The sequence below is a fragment of the Palaemon carinicauda genome, chromosome 45 (genome assembly GCF_036898095.1).
Source record: "Palaemon carinicauda isolate YSFRI2023 chromosome 45, ASM3689809v2, whole genome shotgun sequence".
In the NCBI taxonomy this organism is placed as follows: domain Eukaryota; kingdom Metazoa; phylum Arthropoda; class Malacostraca; order Decapoda; family Palaemonidae; genus Palaemon; species Palaemon carinicauda.
In genome coordinates this window covers 27,013,732-27,030,784 of record NC_090769.1, presented here as the reverse complement: position 1 = coordinate 27,030,784, position 17,053 = coordinate 27,013,732, and the positions used below count along the sequence as shown (strand labels likewise).

Below are 17,053 nucleotides of genomic sequence, written 5' to 3'. Positions count from 1 at the left end.
AACTTTAACTTCTGTTCATATACAAGTTGATGTAGCCTGTCAGGCTTTTCCTTCACGTCATTCTGAATATAAATCTCCTCGCAAGACTTTAGATTTATCAGATGATGTGCCTTCTGAAGAAGTTGATGACCCCCTTTCAACTAATGTTCCTTTGGGGAGTCTTTCAGAAGAGGAGTAACCTAGGGTGGTCCAACAATCCCTTGTTTTATAATTATGAATTTCTTTAGTGAAATTTTGTCCTACTCGTTTTGTAACGGCTGCTCCGCCGTCTGAGTTTACTCTTGGCATGACTTTCTTCGACTCCTACATTTACGAAGTCAGTTCTCTCTTGTTCTTCCAAGAGGGCCATGCTCTTACTGGGAGACTGGTTGGAATCCAGGAGATGTTTAGGAAAGTCTGCTTTTGCTTTTCCTCCTCCTTAATTAGCTTCTCGCTCGGGCGTCTGGTGTGACACAGGAGAAGTTCTCGGCTTGGGAGTACCTGCCTCTGCCCAGGGAGACTTCTTAAGCCTAGTGGACTCTCCTCGTCGTCTAGCCATGAGACGCTCCAAGATTTTTTGGTCTGCTTCAGAGCTAGACCATCTCCTGTTAGGAGTTTTTTCGAGCGTTTGAAGTTTTTATTTGTTGGATTGGTCCCTGGGAGCCTTAAGTAAGAAGGTCTCTCCAACTGTCAATGTATTGCTGTACAATTATGTCATGCATGAACAAGGCTATCAGGGATGGCTCCAATGATCTGGCAGCCACGTTCACTGCAGGAGTACTTAAGATTTAAGTGCGCTCAATGTGTTCATTGTCAAGACAAAGTTCACGATGAAGACTACCAAATCTGTCTTGGCAGCAGTAAGGGAAGGAGACTGGATGGTCTCTCTCGACCTTCAGGATGCATACTTCCACATCCCGATTCATCCAAACTTTCAACAACATCTGAGGTTTGTGGACGGGAAAGTAATGTACCAATTTCGAGCACTGTGCTTCGGCCTCATTCCTGCTCCTCTTGTTTTTACAAGGCCCTTGCAAAATGTAGCAAGCTTTCTACATTTTTTGAGGATTCAGAGCCTCCCTTTATTTTGACGACTGGCTAATCAGGGCGTCGTCATTAAATCGCTGTCTGGAGAGCCTCTAATGGACATTAGACCTAACCAAGGAGCTAGGTCTCATAGTGAACGTAGAGAAGTCGTAACTTACAGTACTCCATCCCAGACTATTCTTTATTTGGGAATGGAAATAGTGTCGGATTTTTCGGGCCTTTTCGTCCCCCACAAGAATGGATCAAGCTCTGTTAAAAGTCCGTCACTTGCAAGAGAAAGACAGTTGCTCTGTAAGAGTTTGAACGAGCCTCGTGGGAATTCTTTCATCGCTGGAGTAGTTTATCTCTCTGGGGAGACTCAACCTTTGCCCTCTCCAATTTCACCTAAACCATTGGAACAAGGAGAAGGGCTTAGAGAGTATCTCTTTCCCAATATCCAACTCAGTCTAGACATGTCTGACTTGGTGGGACAGCAACATCAGACTTCGAGAAGGTCTTTCTCTTGCGATCAAGAACCCAAACCATGTGTTGTATTCAGATGCATCGGATTTGGGTTAGGGAGCTCCACTGGACAGTCTGGAATGCTCGGGTCTTTGGTCCACGGATCAGAAGGAACTCAATTTAAGGCAAGTAACATCTCTCTTTTGACGAGATTTGTGCAAGGAAAAATGAATGTCTTGGCCAGCAGAAGAGGACAAGTCATCTCCATGGAGTGGACGTTGCTCAAGACTGTGTGCGAGAAGCTATGGATGACATGGGGTCAACCCACCATAGATCTTTTTGCGACTTCACTGACAAAGAGGCTCTCGACTTACTGCTTTCCAGTTCCAGATCCAGAGGCAGCCCACATAGACGCTTTCCTGCTGGACTGGTCTCACCTGGACGTTTATGCCTTTCCACCTTTCAAGATCCTAAACAAGGTGCTGCAGAAGTTCACCTCTCACGAAGGGACCAGGTTGACGTTGGTTGCTCCACTCTGGCCCACGAGAGAGTGGTTCACAGAGGTACTTCTATGGCTGGTAGACGTTCCAAGAAGTCTGCCGTTGCGGATGGATCTTTTGCGACAGCCTCACGTAAAGAGATTTCATCAAAGCCTCCCCACGCTTTGTCTAACTGCCTTCAGACTATCGAAAGACTCTCTTGAGCTCTAGGGTTTTCGAAGGAGGCAGCTAGAGCGATCGCGAGGGCTAGAAGATCCTCTACCATCAGGATCTATCAGTCAAAATGGGAGGTATTTAGAGACTGGTGCAAGTCCTCCTCTATTTCCTCTTCCAAGTGCCTCTGTAGCGCAGATTGCGGATTTTCTGCTTTATCTGAGAAACGGTCGCTCCCTCTCTGCATCCACCATTAAAGGCTACAGAAGCATGTTAGCTTCTGTTTTCAGGCATAGGGGTTTGGATCTTTCTAATAACAAAGCTCTCCAAGACCTGCTTAAGTCTTTCGAGACTTCCAAGGAGCGTCATATTTCGACTCCTGCTTGGAACTTGGACGTGGTCCTACAGTTCCTTATGTCAGACAGGTTTTAACCATTAAATTCAGCCTCCCTGAAGGATCTTACCCTCAAGACACTTTTTTTGGTGAGCTTGGCTTCGGCTAAAGGGTTAGTGAGATACATGCTTTTAGCAAGAACATCAGCTTCTCCACTAATAAAGCAGTATGCGCTCTTCAACTTGGTTTTTTAGCCAAGAATGAACTTCCGTTTCGTCCTTGGCCTAAATCATTTGAAATCCCCAGTCTTTCTGAGATTGTGGGGAATGAAGTTGAAAGAGTGCTGTGCCCCGTTAGAGCTCTTAAATTTTATTTATCCAGAACTAAACCGCTACGTGGTTGTTCAGAGGCTTTATGGTGCTCCGTTAAAAAGCCCTCTTTGCCCATGTCTAAGAATGCGTGGTCTTATTTTATTAGACTTTTGATTCGGGAGGCACACTCTCATTTAAGTGAGAAGGATCGTAATTTACTTAAAGTCAAGGCTCATGAAGTTAGAGCGATAGCAACTTCAGTAGCGTTTAAGCAAAATAGATCCATTAAAAGTATTATGGACGCGACCTCTTGGAGAGGCAAGTCGGTATTCGCTTCATATTACTTGAAAGATGTCCAGACTCTTTATGAGGACTGCTACACACTGGGACCATCCGTAGCAGCGAGTGCAGTAGTGGGTGAAGGCTCTACCACTACATTCCCTTAATCCCAATATCCTTTTAATCTACTCTTGAAATTTTTAATCTTATTTTGGGTTGTACGGGAGACTAAGAAGTCTTTCGCAATCTTTTTGATTTGGCGGGTGGTCAAAATGTTGTTTCTTGAGAGCGCCCAGATTAAGGGTATTGATGAGGTCCTGTTATAGGGGTGTTTGCCCTGGATATAACAGCTCCTGGGAGTCTTTCAGCATCCTGAGAGGATGGCTGGGCTTCGTGAGGAAAGCGGACTAATGAGGCAGAGTAATCATCAGAGTCAGCTTCCTTACTAGGTACCTATACTTAAGTTTGTTTTTATGAAATATTTGTCAAAAACTCTAGAGCATATACGCCTTTATTGTTATAATACTGGTCTCTACCCACCACCATGGGTGTGAATCAGCTATTTATATATTCACCGGCTAAGTTTAATATTTAAAAATGATATTTTCATTATAAAATGAATTTTTGAATATACTTACCCGGTGAATATATAATATTAAAGGCCCTCCCTTCCTCCCCGATAGAGACCCTGTGGACTGAGAAGAACTGGAGTGGTTGAGAAGTATATGCGGTATCTGGCCGATAGTCGGCGCTGGTGGGCACACCCGGAGACGTCAGCTATTTATATATTCACCGGGTAAGTATATTCAAAAATTTATTTTATAATGAAAATATCATTTTAAAAAAAAATTCCTGAAAGTCATGTGCTATTCATTCCGTTTAGGAAATGCATTCCATAATCTTATGTGCATCCTGGAAACTGTATTCAGGCGTTATGGTTAGAAATTACTCCCAAATAAATTTTCCATCTTTAAATTGGGTGTTCCTCTTGATTGGTGTTACAGTATTGTGGCAAAATAACTAATGGAAAGTGGTTTGTTAAGCGACTTTTTTTAGTGACAAAACACCTAAAGATGTTGGCAATATTATTAGAATATCAGTAACCTTGTTTCAAGTACCATGAATTGTTGCAAGCAGTTTTTCATCTCAATTAATGTCCTTAGTAGTAGAATCTATGATATGCCATTAGATTAATCAGTCATTCCTTGAGTATTAGAGCTATGCTAGCCATATGATAAGTTTTGAAAAAAAAACACTTTAATTTTATTTCCTGTAGTTCAGCTAAGGCAAATGTATAAATTTATGTATTCTTTTACAGGCAGTGAGAATTCTCAAGCTCAGGATGAAGAAGTTAGAGGAAGAAAAAGTTTGAATTTATTTCTGGTATGTAGAGTTATGGTATTTTATATTTTTTATTCCAATATATTTTAATATTTTGTTAATAAAGTGAAAGTTTTATCTTAGGTCACATTTAAACATTTTACTTCTGCTCATTACAAAATTGTACTTTTGTGTTGATCTATGAGAAGAAATTTATATAAAAAAAAAATTATCCTCAAATAGGACTCGACTCATATACCAAATAAGTAACTTTTTTATTAATTTTTTTTTCTGTACAAATGTATTGTTTATAATGTCGATTCCATTTGCCAAAAAAAAAAATAAAAAATAATTCCAGATAAGAAAAATCCAATGGCAGGATTGGATTGGGCTATGAAATTTAGCCCCCCAAAAAGGCCAGAAACTGTTACTGGTGGTGAGGTCCTTCAGTTTATTCTTTGTGTAGTTAACCTCTGACTGCACGAATTTGGAGCAGAAAGGGTAATATAAAATAAGTTGTGGGTTTGTATGAAAAGGGAATTAATATTTTGATTAAAAAAATACATCATAACAAACCTTCTTTACAATACTTAAATCTCTGTTTAGGTTAGGCAGGATTAAAAAAATCCAGTTCCACAAATGCTATTTGGTTGAAGCACAAGATGAGAAACTCAGGGGTAAATCATTCTACCATGTCTTGTATCTGTTTTTGAGTAAGCCACCCTTAAAATCACAGTATGATTTGAGGTTTGAATAGCCCTTGTAGAACAGGACTTTTAGCTTTCTGTATTTTAAAACTGGTTGTAGATGGTGCTGGTGGGTCAAATTTGTGCGACAGTAAAAATAAATGCCAGATCTGAAGGGAAAGAACCAGCTAACCCTTCACCAGTGACTGTATTAGAAATGCCTGAGAAGACACTTAAGAAGTTTTTTGCTGCCTTATTCTCTTCAGTGGGTGCATCTGCTTCCACCACTACCCCTAGTTTGATCCTCAAGAAGTATGCATCAGGATCAAGGATCCCTCAGATCTGCATCGGTAGACTTTTTAGGTTTTGGTGGTGTGTGGGGTACCCCCAATGTTAGCTGCACCCCTTCGTAAGCTGGAAGCTCTTCACCTCTCTCCGTGCTGACTACTGATGAGGAGTTTTACCTTAGGAAGTCTTAGGTTTCCTCAGGTCTGTCTCTCAGGTATGCCCTCTAAGACTTTGTTGATGGAGCTTGTAGCCAAGGTTGCTTCTTCCCCATTAACCCTAGTGCCAGTTTCCCATCCTAATAGGGACGGCAGAGGTAAAAGGCTTGTTGCTGCCCCCAGTGTCATAGATTCCATTGGTTCACCCCCCCCCCCCAAGCCAAAACGGACAGTAAAGGCTCAGAAAGTGAAATGTGCTGGTACGGGTAATTGTTGAGCACGGGGTGAGGCTTAAGTCAGCCTTGGTGCTGGAAGTGCTTGTTGCCCTTGTGCATGGGGTTACCATTCCCTCATCCAGCCTATGTGTTCCACCCTGTCCTCTGTGCCTGTTATCGTGACCCTTGTGTCTGGAGGTCCGGGACATATAACCTCTTCTCCCTCTGTCTGCACTTATGGACTGCAGGGTCCTGTTACTGTGCCTTCCCTCTCCTCTCTTACAGTGTGTCCCTCTGTCATTGTCACTGATCACTCAATCCTTAACTCCTCTGCTTGTAGAACCTGGAGTGGGAGCCAGTAAGAGGGAGAAGAGTGGAAGCTGTAACAACGTCCTCATGTCACAGGCCCTTGGGGTCGGGACTGAGATCCCACATCTCTGCCCCGTGTTGTGGCTTAGGTTCAGGTAGCCAGTTGGATACTTTCCCTAACCTAACCTAAAAATTAGTATTAGGGTTATATCAGAAATTAGTGGTGGGGCAATAACAGGAAAGTACCGCAACTTGGGACAGGAGTGTGCAGCCCCGTATACTTTTTGTTCTCCGGTCAATGGAGCTTCGGTGCCCCATAACACCATCTTCCAGGATGGTGGACTCCTGCTTCTCTCTTTTCCAGCGAGATCTCGATTGGGTTGGTTGAGAGGATGGCATCACTCGAGGCTGTCATTGCATGTTAGTGTGTAATGGATGACTAAGATTTGGGGGGCAGAGGGACTTTGTAGCACAGGGCCATGGCTGTCCCCATCTCTGCTGTGATCCGTACCAGGGATTTTCCTCCCGTTACCCTTACTGTACTGTCATCTTTGGACTGGAACAGGTATATTTAAGTGGAGGAGTAGAATCTCCGGAGTGTCCTGCCACACCTTAACACTGGTTGGGTGCGAGGGCAATCGTCTGGATATCCCGATGACGGTGCTTATAGAGGTATACTACCCAGAGTCAGAGAGTTCCTTTATGAAAGTCCTTGCTCTTATCCATGAGTGCAATGAGCCAATCATCGGCACTTCAGTGCTCCTTGAGGCTCAAGACCATCTTGGGAGTTGCCTTGATCATATCCTGGCCACCACTCTCCAGGTAGTAAAGATTCCATATACCAGAAAACGTTTTCTCTCTCCCTTTACAGGTTGACTCCGTCTGCATGCGCAGACTTGGTGGAGACTCGAGGTGGAATTTTCTGCCATTGCCTCCCTCCATATTGTTTCCTGGCTCGACCAGTGATCAGGAGCAGTAACATACTTGGCAAAGACAACCAGACTATCAACCTCAGGCTCATTGGAAAATAAATCTCTCGTGCTCTCTGGTGAGACGGCTGTGACCTTCTTAGGCTAGTTCACCAGTCATCAAACCAGTGGAATAACTAGGTATTGAAGAGACAGGATATTTTGGTTTCCCATTTATCATAACAAGTTACCCGAGAGGTGGTGTCGCTGTGGAGCTCATTGGTACGGGGTGCCACGTCTCTTTCCCAGGATTCGTGTGTGATACTGGAATCTTGGAGGACTGTTTTGCAGGACTTCCTGATCCATCGCGTTGTCTCCTTTAAGGGTCTCAGCCCTTCAAAGGGATGAGGGGTTTGGCCAAGCCTGCAGTATTGGGATCAAGGAAGGGTTCTGTGGCCGCTCTGAGACCCTTATCAGCACTACCCACACCACTTCCCGATAGGAACCTGTGCATGCACAGCAATTTTGAGCGAGCCAGCCCAGGCATTTCAGTAAGGTTGGCAGTGGAATAAAGGGAGGGAGAGGGAACTACTGATGCTGGCGTTCCCCTCCTGCTGCCGAGAGTAGGGGGATGCCTACCTCGCCACTGAGCAACTTTATAAAAACATGGAGCCGTGGCTTGGGTAGCGAGTGTCATTTGGGATAGCTACTTATTATCTTTTCAGGACTGCCCCTGATCTCAATTTCCGATATAGCTTGAGACCGGTCTTCGACTTCTCTCCTCTGAACAAGTTTGTTTCTCTCCTCTGGACAAGTTTATAAAACAAAGCTCAGGAAGGAAACAGTACAGTCTTTGCTGTCTTCCATGAGAGAGGGAGACTTAATGCTTTCAGCAGAACTGAATGCTTATTTTCAAGACAGAAGTACCAGCTTGGTGGTAGAAGAGTCTTCTTAGGCACCTTTCCTTACTCGAGAAACTAGTTCCGTGAGGATGTCTTTACCTTAAAGATCATCGGTCAGCAAGCAGAGATCTCCTGTTCTGGCTAGACAGGAGGCTTGGGACAATTTTGTCCGGTAGCTTGACGAGGAAAACCTCTCCAGTAGACTCCCACTTGACTTTTCACTTAAGGATATGCAACTGTTCTCATTCCTTCCCAATGTGGCTATTAGCCTAGAATTCATAAATAAATCTTGAAATGAGTTTGTGTTGGAAGATAATTCAAATATATGTTTGTATTTGGGTAGGAACAAATATATTGGAGCCACCATAGTTCTTGAGTCATGGGAAATTGAATTTTTAGTTTGGAGTGCTAGCCATTTTTAACATATGTATCCGAAGTAAAATTTTCTTGAATAACGTGTAACCACGATGACCTATGATTCAATTAAGTTTTAGTACCTTGATATATAGTTAGGTGGTCATACTTCAACTAATTATTCCATAGTATTCTATTCAAAACTAAACAAGCAATGCACAGTTTTGTTTTTATAAATAATAATTATCCATTCTGTATTATCCTGCTTACAAATAATCATAAAATCAATACACATTTATATCAGGGCATCAATTTTATTGGCAAAAGTAAATTTCTTTAATCAGTTTTAAAATCATATCAATGATACAAATATAAGTATCTCTCCTCTAAATATATCTTCAATACTATGTATATATTCACATTTCAAGTCAACAATATAATGTATAACAAATAAAATAGCAATGTTCTGTCAAAATATGGAATCCATGCTCTTAATTACATAAGTCAGAATTAATGATTAAGCAAAATCTAAATACTGCATTTGAGACTCATCAGTTTTACTATTGCACATTTCAAGATCATTTTTTATTTTGATAAAAGTGTATTGTTATTTTTGAGATTCATTTAAAATATGGCTTGATATTTGCATACTCTGGTTTTGTCCTGAACACGGTAGCCAGTTCCTTGAAAGATGGTCTGGAACGATCTTTATACCTCCAACATTGCAACATCATATTGAACACTGAGTCTGGGCATTTTTCTGGCTGAGGAAGTCTCTCATTTTTCTCTAGTAACTCAATAACCTAAGATAAAAGAAGATAAAGTAAAAAATAATTTGTGCATGCTATACTTCTTTGAAAATTGTGATGCATTCATAATTTCAGGGGCATTTATAAATGATAAGAGAACTAGCATCCTATCACACAAAGGATGAAGTAAAAAAACTCAGCCAATTATCAGTTTTACATGAAAGTATTACTTCTATATCCTAGACTGGGTTCCACTATGCAAAAGTTTCGTTTTAAAGAATGGATATAGAATTAAGTATTACTTTAAAACTAACTCCATTAATAAAATTTATCATTTGGATACTTAGCCTGTAAGTCACCCTGGCAATAATCTCAAAGCACATGCTTCCCAGTACTCTCTGGCTTCTCTATATTCCCTCCCTTCCAGGTGGCTAGCCATAGCTCGAGTGCCATTTACTGGGAGTAAGATTATCACCTACTAGCATGGTTAAGGCGAGTTCTATCAAGATAGTCAAACCTATACAGACCCTAATTACAAAATTTGGTAGTTGAGGAAAAATAGGCAACTCAAGAAAAGATATCAAAATCATAAAATCTATTAAAAAAAAATCACAAATTTTAAGTAATTTGTATTTTTAAATATTTAACTTAGCCGGTGAATATATAATAGTTGCTGCTCAGCGGCTCGACAGAAAACACACTCAAAAACTCGCGAGCGATCGCTATGAAGGTTGCGGGTGTGCCCACCAGCGCCAACTATCGGCCAGATACCACACATGCATGTAAACAAACCCTTCAATTCTTCTCTGTCGACTTTGACGACAAGACGTATCAATACTCGCTGTATAACCTGGAGTTTTCTCAACATATTTGGTGAAGTACTTCATTTTGGTTTGAGCTTTCGCAGTGCAGGTGTTTTTCCTCAACTTAAACTCTTGAACTCTTTATTGGACAGATTTAATTGTTGATGACTTGAATGGTTTTTTGGACTTTCTTTGACTAATTCAAAATGGCTGACCCTTCACAAGTACCTAGATTTCGTAAGTGTAATGCTAGGGAATGTAATAGGCGTCTTCCAAAGGCATCTCTCGACCCACGTACTGTGTGTTCCAATTGTCGGGGTAAAACCTGTCAATTGGGAGATCGGTGTGAGGAATGCGTGGGCGTTTCGGAATTCGATTGACTCGAATACGATAAGTATTCTCGTAAACTAGAGAGAGATAGGGTTAGGAGGAGTTCCTCTAGATCAGTAGATTTTTCCTCTCCCCATGCCCCTGAACCTAATCCTTCCCCTGTAGTTGTTTTGCCTAACCCCCCTTCTGGCACTCAGGAACCATCAATGCAAGACATGTTACGTGCCATTCATGCCTTGGGTGAAAGAGTTGAAGCGTTAGCAACGGATCGTAATCAACTCATGGCTGACGTTAAAGAGCTTAAGTGTCAGAGTGCCACAGCAGAAAATAGTGAGAAAGTGATTAGTGCGCAAAGTGTTGTGAACAGTGTTGCAACCGAGGGTTCGTCTGTTCGTGCCTGTCGTTCACCTAGTCCGAGACCTCTTGCAAGCTCCCAAGCCCAGGGGAGAAGTAATGTCGTACGACTTATGGGTTCGAGAGGCCTTGATCAGCGAACAGACGTTCCCTCTATGGTATCAGGCGTGTCTCACCAAGATCGCCCCTACCATAAGACGAGCGAGCCCATTTTCTCCTCGTCTTCCAAAGGCTTTTCGCATAAGAAACCGTGGAGCAAGGTTTCTAGGCCCCTTAAGCGAAAGTCGGTCCCTTCAGGACAGGTCCAGCGTCCTGGATGTAGTCATTGAGACAGTTCTGACCCGTTGCAGTCATCGGATGACTGCTCGCCACCTAAGCAGCAACGTTACACAGGCTCAGAGAGTCTTGGTGTAGGCAAGGTTGTGCCGTCTCAGACGTTAACCCCGTCGTATACCGCACCCATTCCCGTTGATCCTAAATGGGTTATACTCCAAGACATGCAGTCTAAGCTCGCCTCCCTTATGGAAGACTATTCTGCCGATAAGGGTCACGCTGATCCTCGCCGAGAGCCTGGCCTTCAGCCGCCCAAACGGAACTTTGCTCTTCCTGTTGACGTTGGCGTAGCTAAGTCACGTCAGTCACGCTATGTAGAGCCTCACTCGATGCGGTCACGTGTTGACTTTCAGCCGCATTTGGACGTTAGGCCACTTCCTAATGCTCCTGTTGACGTTGTAGAGCCTCAATGCGGTCACGTGTTGACTTTCAGCCGCATTTGGACGTTAGGCCACTTCCTAATGCTCCTGTTGACGTTCAGGACGTTCGCCAACCAGCGGAGTTGACTTGTTTTGACGCTGAGCGTGAACCACCGCAGTCTAGAGTTGTTTTGACTGCTCAGACTAGGCAGTCAAAGCAGTCTCGAGTTGACGTCGAGCGTCCTCCCACTCCTGTTGGTTGTTGACAGTTCACAGACTGTTAAGCAGTTACATGACGTTACGTCCTGGACTGCTACTAATGCACCAGTGCGTGTGGACTCTGCGTGTCAAGCTTTGCCAACCCCTTCGCTTGTTACTCAGCAGTTGTCAGATGAGAACGTTGCGGACCCTCAGCATGATGATCATCCTTCGGATATAGACGAACCTAGATCAGTTCCTCCATCAATGGACTTTAAGAAAGTCATGTTAATTTTTAAGGAGTTGTTTCCCAATCACTTCGTCTCTGTTGCTCCTCGTTCGCCACCGTCTGAGTTTGCTCTAGGCTTACCTGCTAACATGCCAGCCTTTACAAAACTTGTGCTCTCTCGCTCTTCCAAGAGAGCTTTACGGCTTTTAGGCGACTGGTTAGAAACCAAGAGGAGTTTGGGAAAGACGGCCTTTGCCTTCCCTCCGTCGAAACTCTCGTCTAGATCGAGTGTCTGGTATGCCACGGGAGAAGTTCTCGGCTTGGGAGTCCCTGCCTCTGCCCAGGGTGACTTCTCAAGCCTTGTAGACTCTCCCCGCTGCCTAGCCATGAGACGCTCGAAGATTAGTTGGTCCTCCTCGGACCTTGGCCATCTGCTGAAAGGCATTTACAGAGCCTTTGAAGTTTTCAACTTCCTTGACTGGTCTTTGGGAGCCTTAAGTAGGAAAATCTCATCGGCTGATAGAGATGTTTCTTTACTGATTATGTCCTGTATGGATAAAGCCATCCGAGATGGTTCCAATGAGCTCTCCTCCTCTTTTACGTCGGGAGTTTTAAAGAAGCGAAAGTCCCTTTGCTCTTTTCTTTCGGCAGGAGTTACTCCCTGTCAGAGATCTGAACTGCTCTTTGCTCCCTTATCAAAGTTTTTGTTCCCGCAACAATTGGTTAAGGACATAGCTTCTTCACTCGTGCAGAAGGACACCCATGACTTGGTGGCGTCCTCTGCTCGCAAAGGGACTCCTTCTACATCCTTTTCTGCTAGACCTAGGATAGATACTCCGGCGTCCAGATTTATTCCGCCCTTTCGTGGCAGAGCTCCCAGCAGGGGAAGTTCTCGTGCCGAGGGAAAGAGAGGAAAGAAGAGAGGAGCCAAGTCCTCACGTGGCAGAGTCTGACTGCCAACAGCCTCAGACAGCAGCAGTAGGAGCCAGATTGAAGAACTTCTGGCAGGCCTGGGAGAAGAGGGGCGCAGACCAACAATCTGTGAGGTTGCTCAGAGAGGGGTACAAAATTCCATTTGTACGCAAACCTCCTCTAGCGACTTCCCCCATCGACCTCTCTCCCAGGTACCGAGAGGAATCAAAGAGACAAGCCCTAAACCTAGAAGTGTCTCTATTGCTAGAGAAGGGAGCGGTGGTGAAAGTCTCGGACCTTCAATCACCGGGGTTTTACAACCGTCTCTTCCCAGTACCGAAGAATACAGGAGGTTGGAGACCGGTGCTAGACGTCAGTGCACTCAACGTCTTCGTTACGAAGACAAAGTTCACCATGGAGACCACGAAATCAGTCTTAGCAGCGGTCAGAAAGGGAGACTGGATGGTCTCTCTCGACCTAAGAGACGCGTACTTCCACATCCCCATTCACCCAGATTCCCAACCGTTTCTGAGGTTTGTTTTCAACAATGTGGTATACCAGTTTCGGGCCCTGTGCTTTGGCCTAAGTCCTGCTCCTCTCGTGTTTACGAGGCTTATGAGGAATGTAGCAAAATTCCTCCATTTATCGGGCATTCGAGCCTCCCTATACTTGGACGACTGGCTTCTCAGAGCCTCGTCCAGTCATCGCTGTCTGCAGGATCTTCATTGGACATTGGATCTGACCAAGGAATTGGGACTTTTGGTCAACCTAGAAAAGTCCCAGCTGATTCCATCCCAAACTATACTGTATTTAGGGATGGAGATTCGCAGTCCAGTTTTTCGGGCTTTTCCGTCTGCCACCCGAATAGAGCAAGCCCTGCTCAAAGTCCAACTGATGTTGAAGAGAGAAAGGTGCTCAGTCAGGAATTGGATGAGTCTAGTAGGAACTCTATCATCCCTGGAGCAGTTTGTCTCGCTAGGAAGGCTACACCTTCGACCTCTCCAGTTCCATCTAGCCTTTCACTGGAAAAAGGACAAGACGTTAGAGACGGTCTCAATCCCGGTCTCCGAACCAGTAAAGGCATGCCTGAATTGGTGGAACGACAATATCAGTCTGAGAGAGGGACTTTCCCTAGCAGTTCAGAACCCAAACCACGTACTATTCTCAGACGCGTCGGATTTGGGTTGGGGTGCGACCCTGGACGGTCGGGAATGCTCAGGTCTGTGGACCTCAAGTCAGTGGAACATGCACATCAACGGCAAGGAGCTTTTGGCAATCCACTTGGCCTTGATGAAATTCGAGAGTCTCCTTCTAAACAAAGTGGTAGAGATCAACTCCGACAATACCACAGCCTTGGCATACATTTCCAAGCAAGGAGGCACCCACTCCCTCACGCTGTACGAGATCGCAAGGGACCTGCTCATTTGGTCAAGAGATCGAGGCATCTCCCTATTGACGAGGTTTATACAGGGCGACTTGAACGTCTTAGCAGACTGTCTCAGTCGGAGTAATACCTACGGAATGGACCCTCCACAAGGACGTGTGCAAGAGTCTTTGGGCGACTTGGGGTCAACCCACCATAGATCTCTTTGCAACCTCGATGACCAAGAGACTTCCAATCTATTGCTCTCCAGTCCCGTACCCAGCAGCAATACACATAGACGCATTTCTACTAGATTGGTCTCATCTCGACCTATATGCATTCCCTCCATTCAAGATTGTCAACAAGGTACTGCAGAAGTTCGCCTCTCACGAAGGGACAAGGTTGACGTTGGTTGCTCCCCTCTGGCCCGCGAGAGAATGGTTCACCGAGGTACTTCGATGGCTGGTAGACTTTCCAAGAAGTCTTCCTCTCAGGGTAGATCTGTTACGTCAGCCCCACGTAAAGAATGTACACCAAAGCCTCCCCGCTCTTCGTCTGACTGCCTTCAGACTATTGAAAGACTCTCTAGAGCTCGAGGCTTTTCGAAGGAGGCAGCCAGTGCGATTGCAAGAGCGAGGAGAGCTTCTACCATTAGAGTATACCAGTCGAAGTGGGAAGTCTTTCGAGACTGGTGCAAGTCAGCATCCGTATCCTCGTCCAGTACCTCTGTAGCCCAAATCGCTGATTTTCTCTTACATCTGAGAAAGGTTCGCTCTCTTTCAGCTACCACGATCAAGGGCTACAGGAGCATGTTGGCTTCGGTCTTTCGGCATAGAGGCTTAGATCTTTCCAACAATAAAGACCTACAAGATCTCCTTAAGTCTTTTGAAACCTCTAAGGAACGTCGTTTGGCTATTCCTGGATGGAACTTAGACGTGGTCCTAAGGTTCCTCATGTCAGACAGGTTTGAGCCATTACATTCAGCCTCCCTGAAGGATCTCACTCTTAAGACTCTTTTCCTGGTGTGCTTGGCCTCGGCTAAAAGAGTCAGTGAACTTCATGCCTTCAGTAAGAACATCGGCTTTTCTACAGAAAAAGCCACTTGTTCTCTTCAACTTGGTTTCCTGGCCAAAAATGAACTGCCTTCTCGTCCTTGGCCTAAATCTTTTGATATTCCTTGCTTATCAGAGATCGTAAGCAACGAACTGGAAAGAGTGTTATGTCCTGTTAGAGCTCTTAAGTTCTATTTAGCTCGTACTAAGCCATTACGAGGTAAATCTGAGGCTTTATGGTGTTCAGTTAAGAAACCATCCTTGCCTATGTCAAAGAATGCTTTGTCATATTTTATCAGATTTTTAATACGAGAAGCTCATTCCCACTTGAATGAGGAAGACCGATCTTTGCTTAAGGTTAAGACGCACGAAATTAGAGCTATAGCAACCTCCGTGGCCTTCAAGCAAAATAGATCTCTGCAAAGTATCATGGACGCGACTTTTTGGAGGAGCAAGTCAGTGTTCGCGTCATTTTACTTGAAAGATGTCCAGACTCTTTACGAGGACTGCTACACACTGGGTCCATTCGTTGCAGCGAGTGCAGTAGTGGGTGAGGGTTCTACCACTACACTTCCCTAATTCCAATATCCTTTTTAATCTGTCTCTTGAAATGTTTTTAATATTGTTTTTTTATGGGTTGTACGGAAGGCTAAGAAGCCTTTCGCATCCTGGTTGATTTGGCGGGTGGTCAAAGTCATTTCTTGAGAGCGCCCAGATTAGGGGTTTGATGAGGTCCTGTTAGTATGGGTTGCAACCCTTCATACTTCAGCTCCTGGGAGTCCTTCAGCATCCTAAGAGGATCGCTGGGCTTCGTGAGGAAGACAGACTTACAAGGCAGAGTAATCGTCTAAGTCAACTTCCTTACCAGGTACCTATATATTTTGGTTTTGTTATATTGATAACTGTCAAAAACTCTACGCATATACGCTGTAAACTTAATTAACTCTGGTCTCTACCCACCGCCTTGGGTGTGAATCAGCTATTATATATTCACCGGCTAAGTTAAATATTTAAAAATGATATTTTAATTATAAAATAAATTTTTTAATATACTTACCCGGTGAATATATAAATTAAAGGCCCTCCCTTCCTCCCCAATAGAGACGCAGCGGGGCGAGAAGAATTGAAGGGTTTGTTTACATGCATGTGTGGTATCTGGCCGATAGTTGGCGCTGGTGGGCACACCCGCAACCTTCATAGCGATCGCTCGCGAGTTTTTGAGTGTGTTTTCTGTCGAGCCGCTGAGCAGCAGCTATTATATATTCACCGGGTAAGTATATTCAAAAATTTATTTTATAATTAAAATATCATTTTTCCTAACAGTACTTATCTCGAACTACTTTCTTAGGAGTATCTGGGATTCTCCTCCCAACTGACCAGATTTTTGAGTAGTTTCCCTTATCTCCATTTTCTCTAGTGGGGTCCCTCCGTGGCGGATGGATACTCGCCCTGAGGCGACCCGGGTCATAGTGCGAGAGCATGGACCTAGGTCTCGGTCGTCAGTAAGCTTCTGATAACTATACCTACGAACTCCTGTAAGACACTCGGGGAAGGCTGGGTGGACCATAACCCGAAAGTAGTTCGAGGTAAGTACTGTTAGGAAAAATACAAATTACTTAAAATTTGTGATTTGTTCCAACACGGAGTACTTACCTCGAACTACTTTCTTAGGAGACTTACACCTTAGGAGGAGGGAGTGAACTTACAGGCCGGGAGACACGAAATGAAACTAACTGATTAAACCTAGATAGGAGGCAAGGTTCTGACTGACCACAAAAACGGGATAGGAGACTCGGGGAGAACTACGCAAAAACCTTTTTAGTGCCTTTCTAACTCACCTCTTTACAATCTTCATCCGAGCATATGCGTCTCCAACGATCAACTCTCACATGGGCGGAGGAGGATAAGGAAAGAGAACAAGGGGAAGCAGGAAAGGGGGAAGTAAGGAGGATCTTGTGTCACTTGGAATTACTTCCCACGGGCTTCCCCGGGGCTTCGACCTTAAACCTGTTGGAGCGTGGAAATGACGGGCCCGATGGAGGAGTCCAGGGACTTTCTTGTACAGTCTTTTAGGTAGTGGGCGGTGAACGTAGACTGCCTGGCCCACATACCTGCTTTCCCAATCTGACCCACTGCCATGTTCGGTACCTGCTTTCACGATCTGACCCACTGCCATGTTCTTGTCAGAGG

General features: G+C 44.4%; 2 protein-coding genes across 5 annotated transcripts in view; one reads left to right on the top strand and one right to left on the bottom strand.

Moving 5' to 3' along the window:
• LOC137634979 (uncharacterized) overlaps positions 1-17,053 on the top strand; it is a 205,253-nt gene that overhangs the window by 170,203 nt on the left and 17,997 nt on the right. For all 4 annotated transcript variants that reach the window (XM_068367575.1, XM_068367578.1, XM_068367577.1 and 1 more), the window contains exon 10: positions 4,363-4,427. In XM_068367575.1, coding sequence (XP_068223676.1) covers positions 4,363-4,416 — 54 coding nt within the window. In that variant the 3' untranslated portion in view covers positions 4,417-4,427. The remainder of the gene's footprint in view (positions 1-4,362; positions 4,428-17,053) is intronic.
• Shark (SH2 ankyrin repeat kinase) overlaps positions 4,382-17,053 on the bottom strand; it is an 80,826-nt gene continuing 68,154 nt past the window's right edge. The window contains exon 11 of the mRNA XM_068367574.1: positions 4,382-8,984. Coding sequence (XP_068223675.1) covers positions 8,802-8,984 — 183 coding nt within the window. The 3' untranslated portion in view covers positions 4,382-8,801. The remainder of the gene's footprint in view (positions 8,985-17,053) is intronic.